This window comes from Taeniopygia guttata, chromosome 6 (genome assembly GCF_048771995.1).
Source record: "Taeniopygia guttata chromosome 6, bTaeGut7.mat, whole genome shotgun sequence".
Taxonomy (NCBI): Eukaryota; Metazoa; Chordata; class Aves; order Passeriformes; family Estrildidae; genus Taeniopygia; species Taeniopygia guttata.
Window position 1 is genome coordinate 15863880 of NC_133031.1, and position 25994 is coordinate 15889873.

Genomic DNA, 25994 nt, shown 5'->3' on the forward strand with positions numbered 1-25994 from the left:
ATTCTCTGCTGGAAGAGACTGACAAGGTTATTAGAAGACTAATATAATGGTGACTTTTGCGTTGAAGCTTTTCCTTTCTAGACCACATTTCTTTCTTCATTCTTGCAGAGGTAATGACATGAATGCTGACTCTGCCTAGCATTTAGGGGAATGTAGAAATCCCTCCCTATTTCACTGTACAGAAGTGCTTTGCAAAATAAGCATATTTAAGAGCCTTTCAGACATCAGTTTGACTGTTGAGATTTTCCTAAATATTGCAAAAGAGCTCCACTGATGAGAGAAAGGTAAGATGTGAAAAGAACAAATAAGAAATCACATTTAAAACCCATCAGTGCTAGGACAATCTTTATACCTCACAAAGCAGCAGAGCAGTGGAGGAGGAGCTTTGTTTGCTTTGAAGTTCTCAATAAAAATTAATAGGGATTTATATGAGTTAATATTTCATTATAATTTATACTTCATTCACATTATAGTGGGTTTTAGTCTGGAAACCTTTTGAAAATCTGAAATTCATGTGAGTGAAATAATGCATCTTAATGGCTTTAGGCTGGGCAAAATTAGACACATGTGAGCAAGATTAATGGAATCCTCCCATCAGGATAATGTTTTGCATGCCTCTGAGCATCTGTCCTACAAAGCCACAGCTGTGAAAGCTGCTCCTGGTTATAAATTAGTACCTGCTCTTGAAGATACTGCTCATCCTGGGAGAGTATTGTTTCACCAGAGGCAGGGAAGGGAAGAGCACAGAGAGAAGCTAAATCAGTAGGGCATCCATACCACCAATGGCATGGTAGTGATCTTGTGAGCACAACTTTCTTACCTCAGTGGAAGGCATGAATTAGGTATGAACTTTTTTCAAGAGCATTGTCAAATCACAGAAGTGCTTTTAATCTGTGGAGGCAGTGTTGCTTTTATTTCCTGCCTGTCTGTATTGCTTCTTTATATACAAATTTACTTTGAGTGCACATTTTGCAGGGAAAAAATTCCAGTCAACATAAGCAAAAGGAGAAGAATAGTCCTGTAATTTCTTAAAACAGAAAGCATTGCCTGCTGCAATGTGCTAAGAAGAAAAGGGGCCTCCTCACCTGTCACTTACACTATCCATAATTCAAGTCATAATGTGACATTACATTAGTACTTCACTTCTTTCCACTATCCGCATAAAAATTTGTATTTTGAATGTTTGTTTGGCAAGTTAGATTAAGAAGCCAAAATGAAGGAAAAATACTGCCTCCCTAGTGGCATTTCATTCAGAAAATACGCATTTGTCAAGAGGGTCTACACAACCTGGGAGAAGGTGCAAGTGAAAGGAACTGTCTCCACTACAGCTCTGGCAGACTTAAATCTGCTTAAAGCAATCACAAAGCCAGTGTCACCTGAAGGAACCTATGTAGAGTTCCAGTGAAAACGTCCCTTCATTTTATTTTCCAGTACATGAACTGAGGGCGTCAGATGAAGTCAGTAGAAATCAGGTCTGAAACAAGAGGAGGGGTTTACATGAGCTGTGTAACACTTGCCACAGGATGCTGCAGAGAACAGAAGCCTATAGACATTCAAGTGGAAAAGTCTGAGGGACAGAAATCCTTTCAGGGTTACCAAATACTTAGAAACTCCATCCAGATCAGCAAGCTCATAAACTGCAGCTGGAAGCTTGGAGAGTGTTATTACTATTATATACACAAGTATAATTCATGCTTGTATGTTCTTATGTTGTGTAGGCATTCACTTTCAGCCACAGTCCAAGCACAGGACAGTGGGCTTGGTGAACCGTGGGTAAGGCGCAGGACCAGTGTTCTCATGGTGTTTATTTTGAACTCACCCTCAAGCTGTGCTGTCCCCTCTTTCCTGGTAGCTTATTATTAGAACTGGGTCACATGAGGCATTTGGGACTGCGTCTCGGTTGCGCTGACTGACATTTCTTTCACAGGGAAAGCTCCGTGCTAGCAGGAACAGCACCATATCTTATGTGAGGACAGGAGTAGCATTTTTTTTTTGCATAAGATTCACTTAAAGCAGAAGGTTCGTTTTTCTGGCTGTTCCCCATTGCATCAGGGACATAGTGCTGAGCTAACCCAGGGAGGCGTCAAGGCGTGAGCTGTATTTAGAGTCAGCCACCTGCTCGGGAACATCAGGCGGCACAAAGAGCCTGCTTCAGCAAAAACCTGCCCTGAGCATTGCACAGCAGCAGCTTCCAGCAGGCCCTCCCTCCTCTGCCTGACTCTGCATGAGGCCTCCAAAGGGGTCAGCACCTGAAGACAGACCCTGTCAGTCCAGGAATGCTCTGAGCCTGGCACTCCCTTTGCCCAGGAACTGCCAGATATTTTGGACAGCTGCAAGGTGGAATTAAATCACGTGGGTGAAGAGTGGCCTAATCTCTACATAGGCAATATGTAAGTGTTATTTGAGGCTGAGCTGTTCTGAAGGGCTGGGGAATACAGTACTAATTAACATATGCTGTCCAACTTTATATAGTTCATTGCCTTGACTTCGTTGCCTTAAAATAGACTTAAGATTAGCACAGAAGAAAGCAAAAGGACTATGCATTAAAGATAGAACCTACTGCACAGAAAAACAATTAAAAAGAGAATTAGACTCTCTTTATTGCTTTGTATTAATTTATAATTGTGCAACATACAGATTTTATAAGTGCTCCAGCATTTACCATACAAAGAACGAAATGGGCTCATGATCCTGAGCAACCTTAAAATCGAACAATAATTGTTTTTTACCTTTTTTTGGTGTAATTTTAACTAGAATGGAAATTTTCACATTAAAAAGTATTCTGATTTTGGCTGTTTATATGACAACTTGATTTGCAGTTGAAACTTTGACAAATCTACGGAAATTCTGAATGACAGCAGACTGCACTATTTCTGAAAACTGTGCAGATGGGTATTTCACTCTGAAGCATAGAGAAAGCATGCAATCATCTGCACTCAACATGCCTAGTACCCAGTGTTATGCCAAAACAAGGGTTTTTTCACCATCATCAGGTTGCAAACTTGTTGAAATATCTAGAAATTACAATATTTCCTACAGGAGAGAAGCAGGGGAAACAAAAAACCCTGCTGATTGCCCACTGATTACAGCTAAAGTGGCCATTCTTTTAGCTATGAAACAGCAAAGCCAAAAAATGAGCTAGGTGACGTTGGGGAAATACTCTGCATTTACAAAACTTGCTTTCCGGATTGCCGCCTGCTTCCTGATGTCCCTGCGCCCGCAGGCAGGAGCGTGGCACCGGCAGGTGGCCCTGTGCCCTGCGCTGGGGACAAGCACGGGGCCCTGCCCGGAGCCCGGCTGGGCTGGGGCAGAAACAACGATGGGCAGCGCCTCGCTGAACTTCTGCCTTGGCCAGGAGAGTGGGAAACCGACCCTTGCCTTTCCGGTTAAACCTGTAACTACACTTGAAATGAACTATTTTACTTATTAGAACCACGTGCAGAAATAAGGATTTGTAGAGTTGAGCCTGACAGGTGGTACAGGTCGAGATTTAAGACAAAAATCAATGAAATTGTGTTCTCTTAACAACAACATTTGATTTTAGACAGCCTTTTAAGTGCAGTTTTAAGACCTTTTAATGCCTATGAATATACATGTTCCAAACTACTCTTGATTGTTTCTTTCAATATCACATTCTGTCTTGTAGAGGGAAAGGAATGGTGGAGAACAAAATGAAAAATGTATAGATAACAACAGCGTGTATGTGTAGTAAGGAAAAAACGAACTTTGAGAACACTCGGCTAACAGAAATAGAAATGTAAACAGGTTTATTTGTTAATAGAACAGCTGATCACTAATACCAGCTTAAATATGAGTTACAGACTGCAAAGAGTGAAACTGGAAGCTGATCAAGAACTACACATGGAATTTTCTTTATTGTGCCAACTTCAGTAAGACAAATAGGAACAACACCTGACAATAAGGTTTCATGAGCTCGTCATGAGATAGAAATGGGGAATGGAGAGAGTATGTGCTTTTAGGGCCCAGCACAGTACTCGGTGAAGTTAATAAACAGTGCATGTTTCTGTTACTGAGCAAACCCATACCAGCATCAGAACTTGTGCCAGAGCTAAAATAACCCAGAGCAGTACCATATATTGTCACTTCTTGTTTCTGTGGAATCATTTATGTGCAGTTTCTGAACATGGAAATCAAAGATCCATATAGAATTAATGCTGTATTTTGTAAGAAATATTTCTCTGTATGCCTTTATCAGAAATCTGATGTTCTGTGTCTTTAAACAAGTTAAATATATCATAAAATAAAGTAGGGATGGCTGACTTAACATGATGACTTTCATCCTGGAGGACTTTGAAGTTGTCAACAATCTGATTATTAAATATTTGTCTGGCTATCAGCCATTGCTGATATACAAGGCCAAGGCCAAGACCTTTTGGGTTTAAAGGTACAATGTTTTCTGAAGTGCTATATAATAAACAGCTGAGGGCACAATATGTGAAATATCCTGCAGAAGTCAAACTTCATGCTGATCTTAAGCAGGCAGGTTTATTAACTGGAGTTTAACCAGATCAGCAAGGCTAATATCACATCAGCAAAGAAACATTGTATAGTTCCAAGCTATGCTAAAACCTCAATGTGTTCAACATACATATTTCAAATCCAGTTATAGAAGGAGCTGAGCTACCTCCTGAAGTGCATTTTTGTAGGGTGTTTGGGCCAGCAGTCTTCAATGTGATTGTAGCCAACTGAAGTCAGTAAAACTTGTTAAACTTATTTCTTTTCAGAAGTGAAATATCTTGGAATTATGCATTTCCAGATATGAGTATATTCAGAAATCTCAACCATTCTTCTACTACCTTACTTTTTATTACACCTCTCAAATGGGAAAAAATATCTCAGAGTGTGGTGGGCAGTGGACTCTACAGACAGGAATACATTACAAGGCAACAAGATAATTTGAGCTACTTGTAATCATAAGCTTTCATAGATGACACAATCGACTTTGACCTTGTTGCACATTTCTATACATTCTGTGTGCATTAACAAGGGCAAATGGTGAGTTCCTGTCCCAATGGTAAACTGCTGCTCTTACACAGTAGTAGCATTAAACAATCACAAATTACTTCAGCAGCATTAACTAAATGTCACTCAACCACTCAGATAAGCCTAATTATCTACTTACAGACATTGTCTTCACTGGCACATGGGAAAACAGAAGGATCCTGAGCGACTAGGAGTGACCAACAAAACCATATCCACATCAGTGGCAAGGATCACACATGGTGTACTAGTAATCATCAGAATGTATCTTCTGTCACAAGAGAGAAAAAGGAAAAGCAATTAAACAGAAGACAGTTTTGAGGTCTCAGTCAGAAATCACTAATTTTTTTTTTTTTTTAGTTTTTCTGTATTGATTTGTCAGCGTAGACAACAAAAATAACTAAAAATAGTTACTTTCTCATTTGAGAAATAGCCAAAAGCTCCAAAGAGCTATTGCAGAGACATGCCAGTTGGCCATTTACAAAGCCTTATGCCATGTGTTTTCCTCTGTTTCTGGACTCAGATCTCTAGTAACAAAAAGCAGTTCTTGATTTATGAAAGGGCTGTATTTAATACCCTGGAGGCTACTTAATTTGAGCTGCTGTAAATTGGATCTCTCAGCGATGAGATGAGATGAGATATGAGTGAGGCAGAAGTACAAACTTAAGCAATCTGTGACCATAGCACTATTCTGTGCAGCCTGGAACAACACTATGTGTACTCCTTTCTGATTTGAAAGGAAAAATCTTTATTTGCTGTATTCTTAGGAAAAGCATATCTACTTCCTTTATGCTGGCTTGCCTTATGATATTCTGCCACTTTTCTCTAGGCAATGCTATCCAAAGAGTTACTCAGTCGTGAGGAATTTCATCAAGCTGCAGGATTTACATACTGAACTAAGATACAGTATACACTTATGTAAACTCTAAACTCTTAGGAAATTAAAAGAACAGAAAGCAACAAGGAGAAATGTCAGGCAATCTGAATATGAGATAAAAATGAAAGGAACATGATCTAAAGCTTTGGCATCAAATCTAGTTTTCCTCTCTGTTTAGGGTATAGAATGTTTCTGAATATTTCATGCTCCTTCATTTGGTTAAATGAAGGCAGCAAATATGCTAGGTACTCCTCTGGGATACATTCCTAATTTGCTGTCCATTCTGCTCGTTAACTCTTAAAACTCAACTCCAAGAGAAAATAGGCCCCTGTTTAAAATTAAAAGTCTTAAGTATATCCCCGGACACAAAAAGATGCTAACCTGTTTTGCTGATTGGGATCAGCAAATGAAAAAGGGAAAATATTGCCCAACACATACAAATCACCCATATGGGAGACAGTTTTCTCTTACTGGTGGCAACGGATGCTCAATGGCTGAGAACTTTCCAGAGGTGACTTCTTTCTGCCATGTCCTCTGCCCAGCTCTGTCTCAGCTTTATGGACCTGAGAATTACTGCGAATGCAATAAATTTGCAGCCATAAATTAGACATTTCTCTCATGCTCAAAATTTCCTGTTCCCACCAAAATTCTTATTACTTGAACATTGCTATGCCTCTAGCACTAGTGAACATGGAAAGAGACAAGTTATTTAAATTTAATGGAATATTTCATAAAGGAATTGCTCTTTAAAGCCTATTCTGCTGGCTCAGAAGGCAGGTTTCTCCCAGTACCCTGTCTAATGTCAATGTCTCACCAAGGAGAGGGGACTGTAAAGAAAAAAAATTGAAACTTTTTTTTGAACTGTTGAAATGACTACCCAAATTGGCAAGCTAAGCTAGAGCACCCCAGGGCAGTTCTCATCTTAGAGTATTTTTTTGGAAATAAATTGTAGTTTTAGACTGAAGTCCTAAACATGCAGAGGTAAAATACCTGGGGAAAGTTGCTGGTGGCAATTCAGCATCTCAGCAGAATTCCATTGCATTTCCCAGAGTTCACTTGCCACATGCATGCATTTCTAGAGAAGGTAATGCAGTGCTGCATCAGAACACCAAAGCTAGGGCCACACTAGTCCTTGTGGAAACTCCCACCCCAAACCAGCAGTGTAACCAAGCGTTGAGTTTGCCTTCCTATTTCCAAAAAAACACACCTGCCAAGAACAGTGCGGCCTAAGAGGCACACATTGCTGGCAGGCTCTCAAGTGTCAAAATAGAACCAGCGCTGCCAGCTGCACAGATCTCGTGCTTCGCAGGCAACACACAGACAAGGAAAACATCGAGTTGTTGGGTGAAAAAAGCAGCTTCCCAGGATTGCTCTGACCATGGTGTGATTGTGATCAAGCCACATTGGCAAGTATCATCTTTCCACGTGTGTTTCGCCTCCCGCAGTCTGCCTGCAGAGAGCAGCTTGGGCAGGCTGATGCATGCTTGTTATTGCCGGCGTAAATATCTCTGCCTTGTGCTATTGTGGCACAAAGCAGCTGGACCATTTGAAAATCATTTAAAAAGCACTATAAAATTAGGGCTCCAGTGCTCTTATTTTATGGCTTTCACGAGCAGCCATTGCCTAGAGAGAAATTATCCTCTTTATTTTCAAGGCTAAAGGTTCTTTTAACATTCATCAAAATCAAAGTGCACCCTTGGTAACACGTTGAGCTGTTACTTATTTAGTACAGACTCTTTACTTTCTGCATAATATTACATTTGAGATCTCAGTTCTTCATATACAACTCATTTCTTTGTGTCAGCTGTTGTTTTCACCAAGTGAATTTGCATAGTTTCAAGAAAGGCTGGATGATGCCCTGAAACATATTCTTTCCGTAATTCCTTTTTTTATTTTTTTTTAAATGGTTACAACAACAGCCTGGAGTGTTTTTGTTTCTGATTGTTCTATAAAAATGGCCAATTACCTCTTAAGCAATAGATTTGCACAGACCAATTAAGTGCTGTAAGTGAAAGATTTTCAAGGGCAGAAATAATACTTAGGTGCATAACCTGATAGACTCACCTTGAAACACCTCTTCCCCATGTATATAAAAAAACTGGTTTTGATAATTTTCTTTTTTTCTATTCTTGTTTTCACAGACAGTTTCTTTACCAAACTGGAAAACGGTGAGTGAACCAAAGGAGCATGAAAAAATGCAAACAGTACAAAGGGAAAACCGGTATTAAAAAAAAAAAAAAAAAAAAAAAGAAGCACAGCTGTATCAACCATACTTACAGCTCAGATCTGAAGGGCTTAGGAAGAGACACTGCATGAAAGCATCCATCAGCCACAAAGGTGGTAAGTGGGGAGTGGTAAGGCTCTAAGGCCCTGCACATGCTCTGTTCTGCAGCTCAAGAAAACCACTGTGTGCCCCTCTGTTGTTTAACCTGCCTGACGTTTCTGTAAGAGACTGGTCACCTTATTATCCAGACATCAAATACAGACTGAAGATAAACATTTGCAAAGTCATAACCTTAGCTCTGTTCTCATGGTTCCCTCTTTGGCTAGGATTTTGTCTTTATGTTCTCTGGGGACAGCAGGCTCATTCCTGTGCCAAAAGGCAGCACTCTTTCAGATCCCAGGAAGGGGGGTGGTTGGTGCTGATTGATCCTGCTGTGAAAGCATGTGTAGCCACATAGAGCAGCTGTAAAGTCAAGATGCATCATCCTGCCTGGAGGAGATGTAACCAGGCAAAAGGCAAGGCTGCCTGCGTGCAAGGGGAGCTCTGTCACCATACCAGTGCCTCTGAGAGCAGAGGGAGTTTGAGTTTTTAATGACAGAGATTTTGCCTGTCATTGCCCAGTCTGTGATCCATCAAGGGAATGGTTAAGCTAATAGAGGGATGAGATGAAGTTACTTGGTAATCACTATTGTTTATGACCCTAGAAAGGTAGAAAATGGGACAGGCATGAAAGACTTCTTCATGGAAGAGGGAGGTGGGACAGACATTAAGTAAGTCAAGATAAGAAAAGCATCTCAGCTCTGTGACACATTTTTCTGTTCCAACAGTCAGCAACCACCTTCCTGTGCCTGACAGTCTCAGAAATAGGGAGAAGGACCCAATTAAGCTCACACAGCTAAGGGCCCCTGTATTTCAGATCAGATTGGGTCTTTTGGGTTAAGACTGCCCAATCCAGTCTCAGCCCTTACTTGTGGCCGTAGTGAAAAGTGGCAGGAGAAGAGCAGAGGTCAGTATAGCCCACTCAAGACCTGATCCAGCACTGTGAGTGAGATTATGCCAGCTGTGCAGGGGATTCCTCCCTTTGGAGCTGATTTGCATATTTGCTCTCTCTCAGGCATATACACCTTGATGAACAAAACAAAAATTAAAAACTCAGATAGAGTTTTTATCCAGTAGAATAGAATAGAAAATCCCTTAACCCAGTAGAATAGAAATAGAAAATCCCTTCTAGCCAGTGGTTTCAAATTCCTGGACAGTCTTTGCTTTGTAGATAAACTACCTGTAGTGAATGGTTTCTCAGTATTGCTTTCTCTATAAAAGATAGCAAATTGACACTTGCAGTCAACACTTTAGTGCTGAAAGGGGAGGATTTTCTTTTCAAGAACCGAAGGTGAGCAGGTGTCTAGAGAGTGTTGTTTTCTCCATACACACATATCTACTAACACCTCAATCTGTAAAGGATTGCTCACCTCACATCCAGAGCAGGATTAAGCATACTCTGGAGCTGTTTTGACCTAGATAGTCAGTTGCTGAAAGCCTGGCAAAAGGACCAAGGTTGTAGGATGTCCTGCATGAGCTAAATTAAAGTAATTTTGTGTTCAGTTTAAACTATTAATTTCAAGGAAGGCTTAATCTACCTTTAAATAGCAGGTGGGACCTCATAACTCAGAGGTGGGCATCCAAAGGGCAAAGGAAGGCTCCTGGATGCTGGCAGTGTTCTTGTGGTGTTGCCAGCAGCTGAAGACCTTCCATCACTTGTTTTACTCACAGAATGAAGCTGCTAACTGCAGAAGCAAGCTGGGACCAAAGTAATTTTACGAAAAGAAGCAGTACAAGGAAGAATATCTTAAAAATCCAAGCTGAAAATTCCAGATCAGAATCTGGAAAGGTGTGAAGACATTAGGATCTGTTTTAGCATTATGTCATGGGATAAGGGTGTTTCTGTTCAGGTGATGGGCACCCATATAATCTGTTCTTTTCCCTCATCATCACAAGAGTTGAAAGCTGCTTTAAGCATTTTGCTTTTGCTCCTTCACTCTTGATGACTTGTCATTCTTCATGTTATCACTGTGAAATGAACCTTGGTTCATAGTGAAAAATATATTGCCAGCCTGGGAGGAGATTCTGGATGTCTGGTGCCCATGTTATAGAATTCAGTATTTAGTTATGAGTAGTGTAGACACAACATTCATAAGACAGGTGGGAAAAGAGTCAATGCAGGTTGGACCTGAAGGCTGGCTAGTTATTCATTCTCCATCAGGCCAGAGCAGAGTCTAGAGGAAGCCAGCATAAGAAACAGGACAGCTGTGTATCCTCCAGGTTTTGGCTTTAAACAGATTGGCTAGTTCTTAAACCTCTTGATACTTTTAATTAGTATAGACTGAACAGAAGAACTGGTCCTAGCACAAAAGTCCCTAATTACCCTCATGCTCCTAACAAGTTCCGAGGAGGGGTGAAGGCTGTGGGGGAAAAAAACAGAAGGAGGAGTGAAGGCTGGGTGAGAAAGAAAGGTGAATGGATAGCTGAGGAGCAGGCTGGATGGTGAGGAGGAAGGCTGGAGGGGTGAGGAGCAGGCTGCATGGTGAGGAGCAGGCTGGTGCTGGAGGAAGCTCTGGGGAGGCCACTGCCATGGGGCAGCACAGCTGCCGTGACCATGAGCTTTGTCCCAGACAAACTTTCTCAGCAGACAAACTGCAAAGGCCCTGATGCACATCCCCCATGTCTCAGTGAGGGAAGGCCAGGCCGGTTAGGCCAGGCCAGGCCCAGGCCAGGACCAGGCCAGGCCAGGCTAGGCCGGGCCAGGCAGGCCATGCTGGGGAGCAGCGGTGCAGCAGGGCCGGGACCAGGGCCGGACCCACGGGGTCTGCGCGGTGCTGCCATGCACAATTAACTTCTACCAGTTAAAGAGCTCCTGCTGCACAATAATCTTTGTGAGTTTTCCACAGCTTTCTTTTATCTGTCAGAAGAATGCAGGGGGACCACCATACTGGCTGCTGAGGAGGAATGCCTTTGGGTAACTCAAAACCCCCAGCCAGTCTGGTTGTATTTTCCAGACCAATTTCTGTTCCTGTAGAGGGTTTATTTCCTTTAAGAAAAGTATTGGAAGTGAAAGCAGCTGGGGAGAGAGCATGAACAGCACAGACTCCTCCATTCCAGCACGCTTCCAAAGCCCCAGCAGCTCCTGTGGCACCCATTGCATTGAAGGGTAGTTTTCCCAGGAGAACAGGCAGGAGGGACATGGATGTGACCCTGCAGCCCAGCCCAGCCCAGCAGCCCAGCCCAGCAGCCTGCTAGCACCCAGCCTGCCCTCCTGCCCGGCTGCTGTCCCTCTGTCTCCCACTGTTCCCAAAGGCCACAGCAGTGTCCTCTAGCTTGGCTCTTTTTCTGCTATGGCTGGAGGAACAGGGAATGGGAAGAGAACCATATTTGGAAGAAGACAGTATAAAAAACTAAAATAATCACCCTGCTTTTTACTTTAGGTGAGTGCATTATGTCTTGGACTGGTTTGTACGACAGATTTTGCCAGCAGAACAAAACCAGGCCAAACTGCATGGTGTACAGGAAAAAATGAGCACTATCACAGGCTTTTCTTACAAATGAAACCTGCATAGGAAAGGATACGGTGTAGATCTTTTGATGTATACACCCAGGTCAATACCAATCTAATTAATTCCGTACAATTCACATTTTTCTTCCATCCAACGTGCACAGTTTCTTGTAAGTTCTCCCTTTTAATGCCGGCCAGGAGTGTATTCCGTTCTGCGATGCCCATCGCTGTGTATTTTTAAATCTTCCAACATTGTTTTTTCCTGCCATCTTGTGGCAGTAGGAAAAATCACAGCGTTTCACTAGCCGCAGCACTGCCCCCTGGCCTAAAACAGGGCCTGTCAGTAAAATAGTCTAATCTACAATTAGATTAGTTGGCATCACTGCAAAAAAATACAGCCCCTCTTGCATATTTAAAATAAATTTTAAATTATTGACTAATTTTTCCAGCTCCACTAGTTGCTCTTGTAGTGGGGGGGTTCTTTGGTTATCCCAGAGCAATTTGTCCATAAGGAGCAAAGTAGAGTTGCATAACAGGTGAGACTTAATCATGTTACGACAAGACTTCAGCAAGTAAACCCTAAATATTTTGAAAAGGCTCCTTTTTGCCAGTGTTGCTCTCAGGTCTTCATAGCTCCTTAATAAAGCCATCTTTGTTTCCTATCAGACCATAGAAAGATCTTGTCTGATAGGCATGTAAAGCTTTTCCTTTTACTGCAACCACTATTGCTATCTGGCCTCTCAGTGTAAACACCACAAAACCTGTCCAAACATCCTGCATTATTTGCTTAATTCTAAACCAAAACATTTTCATTATTTTGTTAAAAATGCATGTAATATTTATATAAGACTGAATCTAAGTTCCTGGATTTTCCCTCCTTTTCCTGCAATTGCACAGAGGATTTTTGAAAATGAATACTTGTGATCCCAACTCTCCTGCCACAATAGCTCTTCCCACATAGTTGAGGTTAAAATATGAAAATTATATATGATAATTTTAAAATATTCAAAAAGAAAAAAAAGTCAGTATTTTCCCTTAAAGTAAATGCAAAATTCAGAGTCAGTAAGAAAAACTAATCACTACTTACTAAGAAAATTTCCAGCCTGCAAAGACAGTGTAAATTAAAGCTCTTCAAAGTTTTGTTTATTTTCACTAGCACCCACAAAAATGACTGCTTGGGATTCCAGGCACTGGAGAGAAAGGATGTTAGTGCTATTTATAGCTCACAGGTGACCCCCCATTGCCATTGTACCTGAGAATGTCGCAGTCTTTAATGCATTCCTGCTCTTAGCAACTTTCTCAGGCAGAGGACAGCCTTGCCAAGGCTGTGCTGGAGGCACGGAGGTTTGCTTTGGGAAAATGGACCGTTAAGTTTGCAGTGTGTTCCCAAACTGTCTGTTGTAAACCACCTGCAGCAGGCACAACCTCCAGCAAGGACATGCTCCTTCCTTCTGCCTCTGCTCAAGTCTCCCTCTTGGGAGCCCTGAGGCTGCTGCTTTGCTGGAGGCTCTTCTCCCCTCCATCACCCTACCTACCAGTCTTGCCATCCACCTACAGTCCACATCAAGGGCACGAAACAGAATCAGAAAAACAATAGCATAAAACCTGGCAAGATACAGTGAAACCTGGCAATAAAGTGAAAACACTCTGCAAAAACTTGCTGGGAGAAAACAACCCTTGCTTCTGCCCTGCTTGACCAACTGCAAGGCTTGCATAGCTTCAGTCTCAGAAGTGGGGCAGCACCATGCTGCCTGCTTCTCAAGAGATATTGCAGCAGGGCCAGGCAGAGAAACTCCTTCCCAGAGACCCAGACAGGCCGTTCCACAGAGCTGCAGCACGCCCCTGCTGCCCTTGACCCCTCATCCCTCACAGCCTGGTGAGACAGCTGCACACCCTGCTTTGCCCATAGCCCCTGATGAGGCAGTTCCTTCTTCTCTCTGATTTACCTGGCACCCTGATACCAGGCAGGTATAACAGAAAAATCACTCACTTGTATTTCTTCAAATTTAACGTAAGAAATTAGGAGCATATACCCATTAGATACATAATTAAAAGTTGCAAGTGACAGGAAATCCCCGTTCTATGTCTTAATATCTCCTTTTAGTTATTCTCATGTGCTCATCAGCGGTCAACTCCTTTGTAACATACAATCACTCTTCTTAAAAGATGACTTAGTCAAAATCAAATAATGATTTTAAAGTCAGCAGTTGAAAAAGAAATCAAAAGAAGAAAAAATTCCACTCTGCCCCAACAGAGCTGTGAATGTCGCTGGAAAGCTCTATGATATGCCTGAAAAACTCAAGTGCCAAAATAGATCTTCCACTGTACAGTTTTGAAGTTTGCTCTTGATTCCATAGCAAAGAATTTGTACAGCTTTGTCAACCTTAGCAAAAGGTGCCTTTTTTGTATGTACCTTTTCAAGAAAGGCAAAGCAAGGAGAGCACTTCACTGCTTATGTTAAAAGTGCAGGGAGAGACAGCTCAAAGCTACCCCTGCCAAACGACTGAGGAATATCAAAACCTCTTTCTTATGCCTTCAAATATTCTGAAATCTTGCAAACTTGACAGTGTTGTCAATTTTGTATTGACAGCAGCAGTCAGATAAAAATCATTTGAGGAGTAAATCAAGGAGAAGAAAAAAACCCTTTAATCCACAGTCACACAAATCCATACTGCCTGCAGAAGTGAGAGTGCTTTGGAGCCCCTTTTAATAGCAATATATTAACAACCTTGTTTGTCTTTCCTGAAGCTTTCAAGACATTATTTCCACACATCTCTCTCTCAGTCTGGCCTCTTTAACACCATTTTTATCAGAACTGACCATAACTTACACCTATCGACAGCCTGTGACATCAGTGAAGTCTTGGCACAGCACTGGTTGTGACAGCACTCACTGAACTGTTATCAATATCAAGGTCATTTTGTTTTTCTTGCTCTCACTGCAGCTGCAGCTTCTCTGCCCTCAGGGCATGAGCTGCCTAAGAAAGCTTTCTAAGCTCCTCAGAAGCCACAGCCTCTCTGCTCCATTACTGGTCTTATGTAAGATTAGAGTGAAGTTTCTACTATTAGAAGCAGTTAGCTGCATGGTGATTGTGTGCTCCCTTGATTACAGCATCCAGCACAGTTATGGCTGCTGGCAGCAGGACGTAAGACTAGACAATTTTAATTCAGGAAGAAACATTAGCACAATTGAGATGCATTAAAAAAAAATCAGTAGTTTTGGGGGGCTTGAATTCCTAGCTGTACCCTGGACAGGAATGCCCCAGAGGAGAAATAAAGGGGAAAGCATCACCCTAGGCTCAAAGATAACCACAGTCGGAAATTGTGCTAGGAGCCTGTGGAGGGCAGCGCTGTCTTGCTGGGGATGGTTTGTTCCATAGCTTAGAGATGCCAGCTGCTAAGGTAATACTTCTTTTTTTATCTCTTTTGAATCTGAAAGCTGCAGATGTAAAAGCTGGCATCATGCCACAGCCATGACCTGTCACTGCCAGCAAGACTCCCCATTTTTCCAAGCAGTGTCTCCATTTTTAAGCCATCCTTCCCTGCAGCCTTAGCCATGTGCGTGGGCAAGTGCTTCTTCCTAGGCTGCGTGACTCAAATTGGAGGTTTGGGGGAGGCAGGTGGGGGGCAACACAAAGGTTCTCCCCACTTGGAATTACAAGTTTTGGGAAAATATGTGCAGGTCTATTACATTGCAAAGAAGAGGAAATGCTCTCCAAGAGCGCTTCTGCAAGGTAGCCACCCTCTTCCCAAAAACTAGCAAGGCACAGGTGAAGCTCACCCCACTGAGCTCAGCAAGCTCTGCCCCTCCCGGGGGTGTGCCTTGTCCAAGGACAGCAGTGGCTGTGTGACCTGGGATGGGGCTGCTGGGAGGCCTCCCTCGGGCTCCCCACTGCACTCAGGGGCCCCTCTGAGCTGAGATGCTTGAGCTCCACCTCCACACCTGCATGCCTGTGTCTGGCCATGCACCCCCTTGTCTTCCCTCTTTACCTGGGACCTGCCTCACCATCAGGAGTTCTTCTGGCTATCCAAACCCTGTCTGAGGCTGTTCCCTAGTACCTGCCCTGCCCTGAAATGGCCTTGTGCATTCCTGCTGTCCCCATGTGGACACAGCTCCTGTGGGGCAGTGGCAGCAGCCCTCCAGCACCATGGGCAGCCCTACGCAGGAACAGGAGGGCTCACAGAGGAAGGAGCCTTTAGCTTTGCAGCCCAGCTCAGGCTCCTTGCAAGCAGAAGTTGGTACCTTCCAGCTCAGTTTGAAGAAGTGAGAGGGCCCCATCATAAATGTACAAGGCCGGATGTGAATGGAGATGTCAGGAGGGAGACCAAGTGGTGAAGAGGTGCAAAGAATCCCATTTTCTCCCACCCTGTAAAACACGGTTCCCAGTGTAGGGTGAGGGGCATCTGCAATCTGAGCTGGGCTGGGCTGAGAGGGAAGCTGTGGAGGAGGCTTGGAGAGCTGCTCCTGCTCTTTCCTGACACTGTGGCTAAAGGGCGGGCTCTGCTTTCCAGAGCCCTCGATCTGGCAGCTTTCCCAGGTAGTAAATTCTCTTAAAACCTGAACCAAACAAAGCTTTAATTGTACATTCTGCTTTTCTCTTCACAAAATAATGGCAATAGCATTTATACAGTGCTGCATTGAGCATGAACCTGCACTGAGGCTGAGGGACCAATTCTGTTTTCCATTATTCAGGGGCACTGCCTCTGATGAGACAGATCAGAGTTTGAACAGTGAGCTGGAGCAATGAACTTCTACTATTCCCTGCTGTTTGACTGTGGGCAAAATAAAAGGCCATAATATATGATGCAGTCAGCCAAGAAAGCAATATTGCTCTGCCATGTGCACAGTCTACACCAAGACAAGTCCAGGATCTCATTTCTAAATTCCCATAGGTACCTCATTTAAACCATCAGCCATAACCTGCTTCTCATTTTCAATACCACTTGGTATTAGAGCTGCAGTGAACTGCTGGTGAGAGATTCTAATTCCTGCAAACAAGCCCCTGTAGGCTTGCAAGGAAAACAGAGAGTTTCCCTCTCGGCTGCCTGCTAGGTTCCCATCTGGCTGTTTTAACTTTGCTGTTGCTTTTAAATGTGCCTGTTTCTGCACACGAAGCTTTCAGCTCTACCTCAAGAGACTCTTGGGTTCCCTTAGCATCAGATTCTGACCAAAGTGTAGAGACACAGACTGGGTCCTCTTAACAAAAAGGAAGATCATATTTCACATTACAGTATTTAAAAGATTAATTCCACTAACATGATCATTTCCTTGTGAAACACACTTCTTTCCATATGGAATTTTTCATCAGGAGGACAAAGAGCCATAGTGTTACACTCTTCCTGAGAGAAAAGAGCAAGGAGTGTAAAAGATGAGTGCAGAGATGCTTGCTGAGAGAAAAGAGAAGAAAAAACAGAGTAGACAGCATTTTCGAGTGCATCAAGAGGCTGGTTTTAATTTTTTTTCCCTTCCACATGAATTATATTCTGACCCCATGCTTTGGAATTTTGAACCATCTAGTTTGTCAGGTTTTTGATACAGCGAATTTAGGATATTTGGCTGCAGGAGCTTTCTGTATCATGTTATTGTTAGGTAGTATTTGTGCTATTGTAGTATCCACAGGCCCTGCTGTGCCTGAGGCTCTCAATACCCTCATGTAAGGACTTGTTACTGAAAGACACCTGTCCCCATCTGGGCTATCAGCATAACCACAGGTAGAGCTGTGCCAGCCAGGAAGGTTCTAGCAAAATGGAAGGAGGAAAGATGATTTGGGTCCAACTAATGTCCTGTCAGACTCCTCTTGGGACTCCAGACATTCATTTAATCTCTCTACAGCTCAGTTCCATCTTGTGGAGACAAGGGAACAACCATGGCAAAATGGCAGGAGGCCCTGTTACAGAAGTGACAATTTGGACTAGGCAAATAGGTGGCTATTCAGTCTGTGTTCACTGTCAGTGAAATAAAACATATTTTTCTCAACTAAGAGCAAGCCATTTCATCTTGTTTTAATGTTTAAAATATTTTATCTAATGCAGGAGAACAAATTCCAAAACAAAGAGTAATTGAATAAAAAAAAAATGGAAATGGTAATTTTTTTTGAAATAACAAGAGCTACAATATTGGAGTGATTGTGGTTTTACCCCCAAAGCTTTGCTGAGTTTTTTTGCACTAGAATCTGCAAATGCAATACAAATCTATTAAATGCTTTAGCCAATTGAAGTCACTGGGGAGGGGGTTGTGTGGGCTGCTTTTTTTTTTTTTTTGTGCTAGAGATGTTCAACAGAAGATGGCAATCATTTCCACCATAGAGAAAGGAAGGGAAAAAAAAATAAGACAAACCAACAAACCAAAAACCAAACCAAAAACCTTTGCAGATGTAGTATTCAAGTGGCTGGACAATACAGGGAGATACAAAGCTCCACTAGGTTGTTGTAGACAAGGTTCTGGCATGACTGAGTCCCTCAGGAGCTGCACCCAGCTGCATGCAAACAACACAGAGTCACTCACAGCCCTTCCTGGGGGCTCCATGCAGCCAGACAATGTCACCTACGGCTACCTCCAGTCTGCACCTCCAGGGCAACTCCTGAACCACTGGGGAAACCCAGGCTCCACGGGCCAGACAGGGATCCAAGCTGGCCCTGGCCATTTGGGCTGTACCCCAGTGCTCCAGGTGGTTGGGAAATGATGCAAAATGACAAGGTAGTCTTAAAGCTTGTGTGCTACCTTGTATTTTGTGGATCGCCATTAAAATCTCTGTCCAGCCTCAAAAGTCTCCCATGGGCTGACTTTTTTTGTTTCTGCTATTTGACTTTTAAGCAACAAAAAAATAGGAAAGAAAGATAGAAAGATGAAAGAGAAAGAAAGAGAGAACGAGAGAATGAGAAAGAGAAAGAAAGAGAGAGAGAAAGAGGAAAGAAAGAAAGAAAGAAAGAAAGAAAGAAAGAAAGAAAGAAAGAAAGAAAGAAAGAAAGAAAGAAAGAAAGAAAGAAAGAAAGAAAGAAAGAAAGAAAGAAAGAAAGAAAGAAAGAAAGAAAGAAAGAAAGAAAGAAAGAAAGAAAGAAAGAAAGAAAGAAAGAAAGAAAGAGAAGCTAATGAGATGGCTACAGTTTAAAAGAAAAGTAATCCTATCCAACTTTCATGGTTTAGATCTCTGCAGAAAATGTTAGTGACCTTGTAAGACAGAAATTTTTCCCTCAGGTACAGGGATTCCTGCCCTCCTGCTTTCACTGACTGTTTCCAACCAGAGCAGCTTCTGGGAGCCACCCAGAGGGAGAAGCTTAGAGAAATGTATTCAGTGGCAGCACTTTTGCTACCTCTGCAGTATCTTAAAGTAGAAGGTGGGGGGAAACCTTCACCAAAGTCCCTGGCCTTCAATTAAAAAATTCATATTGCTTTCCTCATTAGTCCAATCATCTGCTATAGCTATTTCCAGGTTTACCCTGAAGGCCCTGCAGAACAACCCAATTTCAAGGCAGTGCAGCTCAGGTGGGAGCTGTGTTTTTGGGAGGAGCTGTGCTTGTGTTGACACAAGGAGCTCACTTGTCTGACATTAGGCATGTGAATAAAACAATGTTGGCACACCTTTTGGAAAGAGGATTGTTCTGTGAAAGGGAGCTCTGTTGCAAAGCATTTCCCTGGCTGCAAAGGTCAGAGTCACATGTGAAGTGTCACTGGCACCAAAATTGCTCAGTTTTGGGAGAACCTCTTCAAAGTCAGGTCTTGAACAAATGGCCACAAAATCTAATTCTCTTTGGTCCTCATCTCCATTACTCTAACTAACTGAGAGGCTACAATAGAAGTTTAAAGCAGCAGGGTCTAGGAGAAGTGAAAGTTTGGTATCCATCTTCTCCACAACTTCAGCCCTTAAGCATCTGAAGCAACTCAGAGTCAGCCACACTCCTCGATAATGAGCCTGTGGTCCTATGAATCTCCTGATGTAGAAGTTGTATTATATTAGTCTTGATTTTCCTTAACTGCTTCAGCTTAACATTCTGTGTCGGTGAAAGGACAAACAGGTCATAATGAAGATGCTGGCAGTAGCTCTTGAGCACAGTGCATGACTTTCACAAGGCAGTAAAACTTGTTGGGCAGTGCACAGTATCTTTTTCTGTGCTATTCTTCATGCTAATCTGGGCTAGGATTGCACAACATACTTCTTTACCAAAGCTCTTGATCTTATATTATCTGCGCTGAAAAATTCATAGGCTTTTATCTCTATATTTCTCTCTACTTCCCTGCAGTTCTTTTCCTCCATAATTTAAAGTAAAACCAGTCTTCTTTTTTCTATATCTCCCATCATTTTTATTGTGCTTTTCATATCTTGCTTATTAAGCAGTTACCCTAGGGAGACCTCTTTCTTATTGGAACATACAAAAAGCTAAAACTGTGCTTAACATTTGTGGGGAGGAGGAGGGAGGAAGGGGCAAAGGAAGCAAATTTAGACTGAGGTCCCAGAAATATATGTGTACGTTTAGTAATATGCCTCACATCAACTCCACTTCTTTTCTGCAAGCAAAAATATATTCTCCATTGTTTTCTGCTTATTCCCCAAATCAGCTTACACTGTTAAAAATAATGTACATGGACAAAGTTGTTGTTTTAGTAGTAAGATTCATATGGCTGCTGCTGCTGTGGGGCAGAGGACAGACCAGATGACTTCTGAAGGTCCCATCTGTGCTTGTTTTCTAAAATTGTTGAGAAAATAAACCCAAACTTTAGCTTTAGGCATTCAGGCATTAGAGTGGAAGCTGATGCCATATCAGAATAAACACCATTTACCCTGCTTTGGGAAGAGTTCTAGCGTACCTTCCACATTGATTATGACTCTAGTAAGAACAAGCAAGCAAACAAAGCTCATGAATATTTTCAGGGAGTAAGAACAACAATTCAGGATAATGGGATCCAGGCAGGAGAAATGTTCCTAAAGTCTTAGAGAAGGGAATGCTTGGATATCTTGCTCTTGACTGAGCTTTGCTTCCAGCTGAACCATCTGACCTGGGCTTGCTGGGTCTAAACCAGCAAACAGTGTTGCAAAAGGGTTGCCCATATTCCATGGCATGATTTGTGATGGCTCACAGGTCTGTGATCTCAGAGACCTGTGAGAGAGCACTAGATGAGATTCTCAACAGGACAACAATGCCAGAACTTTTAGCTGTATAATTTCAAAAATACTCTTTTTTCACACAACTTGGGTAAGTACTCTGTCCCTCAGACAAGAGAAATGGCCCCTCTCTGGAGTGAAGTAGCTATCACATTATTTATACAAAGTGGAACAGCTCCCAGAGGAGAGATTGAGACAGACAGGCAAAAGAATACCAGTATAGCTAAGTGTCCAGGGATATTCAACTGAGAGAGAAAAAAACTAGTTCAAATCCTCTCAATTTCTCTTTCTATACATACAGACATATACAATATATATGTTTATAGATGCATGTAAAAATAATTTCCTATGTACACATGTATGTATGTGTGTAGGTGTGTTTAAATACATCACTATAAATGAAATAAAATTGTAAGTACACAGTGTTTATATGTGTGTACACATACACCATACAGATGGTGCTCACATACACATCCTAAGATTTTCACCTTGGCCCTAGAAACTTTGTAAGTATAATTCAATTTAATGATGCATTCAAAAACTTCTGGTTTTAATTAATCAGTGTCAAGTGTACACAAATACTCTGGTAGCACTTCAACAAAAAGAGAAATGTTACCTGTACCTACAAGGTTCATCCAGTCTGCATTCAGGTGATGCAGATGTTCTTCACCAATAGTGTTACTTGACAAGAAATTAAATCACATTATCTTATACTGCTTTCTCAGGGGAAAAGTCTGTAGAGTCTGACCCCTGAGTCAGTCCTACTCTCTGGATGCTTTTAGCAACACTGGCAGGCCCTGCTGCACACACTAGTTCTAATAATGTAATCCTATTTGGAGGGTAATGAACAGATCTACTTTCTAGGGAATAGTACTTCTGTATGAAAATTTCCTTTCAATTTATTTCAGAACAACTGTCTCTGATACAGCCTGAGTACATGCAAAGGAGCAGCAAGATGCCTCACACCAGAGACTCTTCATCTCTGACTAGAAGCACTTCCTACGAAACACCAGCACTCTCAGATCTCCAGCAGCTCCTGTGGCTCAGACGAAGCTCTGATAATCACGTGGACCAAGTCTGGCCAAATATCTACCTAGGAGATGCGTAAGAACATATGGTCCTATTGTTAAGCTGTTATCAGTCCCTGGGAGGAGGAAGAGGAGGAAAGGGTGTGGTACTACTGAGGAGTATCTTTTGGGTCTTCAGGAATGTTTTTATGATACAGGCTTCCAAAAGTGATGATGTAAAGAGCTTGGATGTCAAGAAACACATGACATGCAAAATAGTGACTTACTTGTAGCGTGTCTGACTTGGTTTTTTATATTCTTTGAGCCACCATAGATTTAGCAGGGTAAAAATTATTTGTATTCTAGACTGAAGTCCTCAAAGAACCTATGCCAAATTGATGTCTATTCTGAGATGCCTTATGTGGCCTGGAAACTGTGCTCTAAGGCAGTAGAAAAGAGGCCTGTAGCCCCAACATTCAAATAGAGGTAGCAAGATTAAAACCCAGAAGGAGGAAGACTCAAATGAATATAGTGATCTTGACATTCCAAATCCAAGCTTTCTTTCAAAGATGATCAAACTGAAAATATCAAACATGAATTTTCATGTGACTACCTTATTCTTGTGGCCAATAATATTTATTGCTATTTCTTTCCAATTGGATTACTGCAGACTACCTAAATCATTAGCTAATTTTTCCCAGCTCCTCCTCATCATGAATATGTCAGTTAAGGTTCAGAATTTTGTAGAATGCCTATAGTCCTAGTTTATGGTGGGAAGTGGGGGTCACCTAGCTGGTGAACACAATGCATCTACTTCATGTCCTAACCAGGAACAAGGTGTCGCTGCATCTGTGCGAGTTCTCACTCTTGAGAAGAGGTACACTACCAATGAGAGATTAGCTCTAAAATTTCCTAAACAAATATTTAAGGAAAATCTTGACCACTTCATACAGTAAGCCATGTTCCCAGGGATTGTCTGTTGGGAGGCATTTGCTTAACTGACAATATCCCACTGGCAAGTCTGTGCTCCTGCTGCTCTCCACACCTCCATATCACATTTTTCATGTGCAAAGCACTATGTGCTTCTTGAAATTTGCTCCTCTGTAAGATGCAGTTCCTGTATCCTTCCGTAGTGGGAGCAGGCACTAAGTTTAAACCATGCTATTTTTGCAGAATGTTAGGAGCATTGCCAATGTGCCCTTCATGTCTTTCAACAGGTGGGCTGCTAGGAGCAAAACTACACTTCAAAGCCTCAACATTACTCATATCCTTAATGCAGCAGATGGACCATATAGCATCAACACGGGAGCCAAATATTATGCAGATCTGCAAATAGAGTACTATGGAGTAGAAGCATTTGATGATCCTTCCTTCGATTTAAGTATCTTCTTCTATGATGCTGCCAATTTCATAGGCAAGGCCTTAAACTCTTCAGGAGGTAAGAGAGAAGCAAAGATAAGCTTTGAGAGGAAATTTCAACACAAGCCAAATGACTTTTCATTGCAGTAACAGGCACCAACAGAGCTTAGAATCAGCATATGGTTCAAGGCAGCACATACAGAACCACTGAGCAGAGGATGGAGAAGGGTTCCTATGCCATGTGCTGCAGGGAAGGTGGCTGTGCCACGTCCCCAGCAGTTGTGGAAGACTGGCTGCCCCCAGCCCAGCATGGGGGAAAGAAGGGCAAGCTCTGGGACCAGAGTATAGAGGGAAGGGCAGAGGCTATGGCACTGCAGGTGCTGCCCCACGGGCCCATCCTGTAGGGATCAGTGGGATCTGTGTGCTTCCACACATCCCTCCCACCCCTTGCACACTGACAGGGGCTCCAGCTGGGGATCCTGCCCTGCATGCTGCTCCTGCTCCCTGTGGGAGCAGCAGCACTTCAGTGCTGGCTCGAATGCTTCACATGCTCAAGTATTTTACAGAATTGCAGCTTTATTCAGCCTGTCTATTAAGCTAGAGAAGCAGCAGAAGTTAATGAACTAAGTCAAAAACTACGAGCCTGACCTGCAGCCTGCTGAATTTTTGTCAGCAGAGTTTGGATTATGGCCTAGTTATCATAATTTCCATTTGTTCCAGAGTTTGCTCTGACTCTGACTGGCTGCAGGATCTGCTGCTTTCACTGGAGTGCTTTATTAAATCCTCAGTTATAGCTCACACTGGGCTGCTGAGATACAGTAAATTACAGCTCCATTTTTACAGGCAGACTATCCCACAGAGTTTGTGGGACTTGCCAGTGATCACAGGCAGGGCTGGGCCAAATTTTTCTGCCAAAACTTTTTTTTTCCACAGAAAACTATACTAACAAGTTTAGTCACAGAAAGCTTCTCCTTCCACAGAAAATTTCAACTATTTCAATCTTAGGCCTAAATTAGACGCAGGAGGTTAGTATGAAATACCACCTTGCCTGAGAAATGATATTCCTGAAAGCATGAAGATCGACTAATTGTCACCATTGCTTTCTTAACTTGTTTCTATTATTTTTTTTCTCCTCCCTTTGTCTTTTCCACTTTAGAAATGGTAAAGCACACTCACCTTGCTGTGCCTTTTTGTTCATGCAGGTAAGGTGTTTGTTCATTGTGCCATGGGAGTAAGCCGCTCAGCAACTTTAGTGCTCGCCTTTTTAATGATCCATGAAAACATGACACTTGTGGATGCTCTGAAGACAGTGAGTGCTCACAGAAACATCTGCCCCAATTCAGGGTTCCTCAGCCAGCTCCGGGACTTGGACATGAAACTGAATGAAGAGAGGAAAAGAACCAGAGCATCTGCCATCAAAGGCCTGTAAGAGAGTATTGCTGAAATAAAGGGGACAAAATCTTGTTTGAGCTGCCTGCATCTCTTCCAGACAAACTGCATTTATAAATTCAGGACACAAGCTTATGGGACACCAGGATGCATGTTATTAATAAAAGTAGATTTTGCTTGATCTTTCCATTTTGCAAAGCCTTCCTAGATTTATATTTATGATCAGTTGTATCCTTCACACTCCACCTTAAAATACTGCTTTCTGCTAGCTTAAAAGAAAAAAAAAAAAAAAAAAAGAAAAAAAAAAAAAGAAAGAAAGAAAGAAAAAAAGTGAAAGAGATCAGGTTCCACTTCAGAAATAGCTGTGTTTCAGCAACTAGTGAAGCTCATATCACTTTATGAAGTGTTAGGCTATTTGAGGTGAAAGATGCCATATTATTTATGCTACAGTAATGCTTAGAAGTTTTCTTATGAACCTGTCCCTCATCCCTTCACTCCCTGTATCTCAGAGGGTTTGTATTTTGAGACTTGAATCTGGCACTGGTTAGTTCTTGCTTTTACAATTGGTGGAGCTCCTGAGTTGGGGTAAGAGGCTGTTTAAAGGCAGAGCAGCTGGGAAACAACATAAGCCACTCTAAGAAATTATTCCAGGTATCTCTACAGGCTTTTCCTTTTGGCTGTTCATCAGAGCTTTTTTCCTCCATGTAAATACATTTCCTTGAAAGGGCATTCAAATATTGTTAATCTTCCATACTAAAAATCATCCAGGAAATGCTGCAGAAAATGCTTCTAAAGAAGAAGGTGGGTTCCCAGCTCAGGCTGATGCAGGAAAATATTTGACAAAGCTCAATGTATCTCAAATTTGTCTGGCAGCTCAAAATTACAAAACTTGGGATTTTCTTTCTCAAAAATAAAAGGTTATTAACATTGCAACATCATATTCTGTGGCATTTGCTTTTGTGAGGTGGACTGAAGTGAAAACTGAAGACACACAGGAATGGCAAGGGAGGTGTTGACAGGCATCAGGCTTTCATCTTTGTGTCTCTGGGCCACCATAAGAGTGCTCAATAGCTACTGTCATCTGATGGATCAGTGCTGCCTGGAAACTATGTGAAGCACATCTGGCTTTTGGTTCCCAGCGGACAAGCATTTGCAGCACAAAGCCAGCTCCGAAGCCAGCTGGGGATGGCAGTTTGTATTCCTAGCACCAAACTCAGGAATGCAGAGGCATGAATACTCCCCACTATGTGAGCTGGCTACTCAAAAACAGCACGGCAGCAAGGGAAAACCTTCCTTGCCATTTCCAGTATTGTCTACAAGGTTAATTTCTGCCTTCAGGACAGACAACTCAGCACCTTTTATAATGCCCTTAGGTGATACCTGCATCTGCTCTGTGGGCCAGACTATAGGAGTCAGAGCACAAAGCAGAGTATTTGGCACTGAGGATCTGACTATCATAGAAAGGATGTCTCAGGGGGTTTTACTTTGGACTA

At 42.3% G+C, this 25994-nt stretch overlaps 1 protein-coding gene across 4 annotated transcripts; it reads left to right on the top strand.

Moving 5' to 3' along the window:
* The first annotated feature begins 132 nt into the window (after positions 1-132).
* Positions 133-25439, top strand: DUSP13B (dual specificity phosphatase 13B). Of its 4 annotated transcripts, none has more exons than XM_041717237.2 (5): positions 133-2390; positions 8020-8046; positions 21655-21850; positions 22971-23191; positions 24315-25439. In XM_041717237.2, the coding sequence occupies exons 3-5, from the start codon at positions 21684-21686 to the stop codon at positions 24539-24541; spliced, it is 615 nt and encodes a 204-aa protein (XP_041573171.2). In that variant the 5' UTR covers positions 133-2390; positions 8020-8046; positions 21655-21683; the 3' UTR covers positions 24542-25439. The 4 variants fall into 4 exon arrangements, with proteins under 4 accessions (XP_041573171.2, XP_072787116.1, XP_030131793.4 ...); XM_072931015.1 differs by having other exon boundaries at positions 8024-8046; XM_030275933.4 differs by lacking the exons at positions 133-2390; positions 8020-8046 and adding an exon at positions 8076-8218.
* The last annotated feature ends 555 nt before the right edge of the window (positions 25440-25994 follow it).

What these genes read in the sequence shown, in the direction of transcription:
- DUSP13B (XM_030275933.4), top strand. Translation starts at nt 8,191, where the DNA reads ATGAAAGCATCCATCAGCCACAAAGGTG. An exon ending in AATATCTACCTAGGAGATGC is followed by an intron (nt 21,851 to 22,970) that starts GTAAGAACATAT and finishes GTCTTTCAACAG; the next exon opens with GTGGGCTGCTAGGAGCAAAA. An exon ending in GGCCTTAAACTCTTCAGGAG is followed by an intron (nt 23,192 to 24,314) that starts GTAAGAGAGAAG and finishes TTGTTCATGCAG; the next exon opens with GTAAGGTGTTTGTTCATTGT.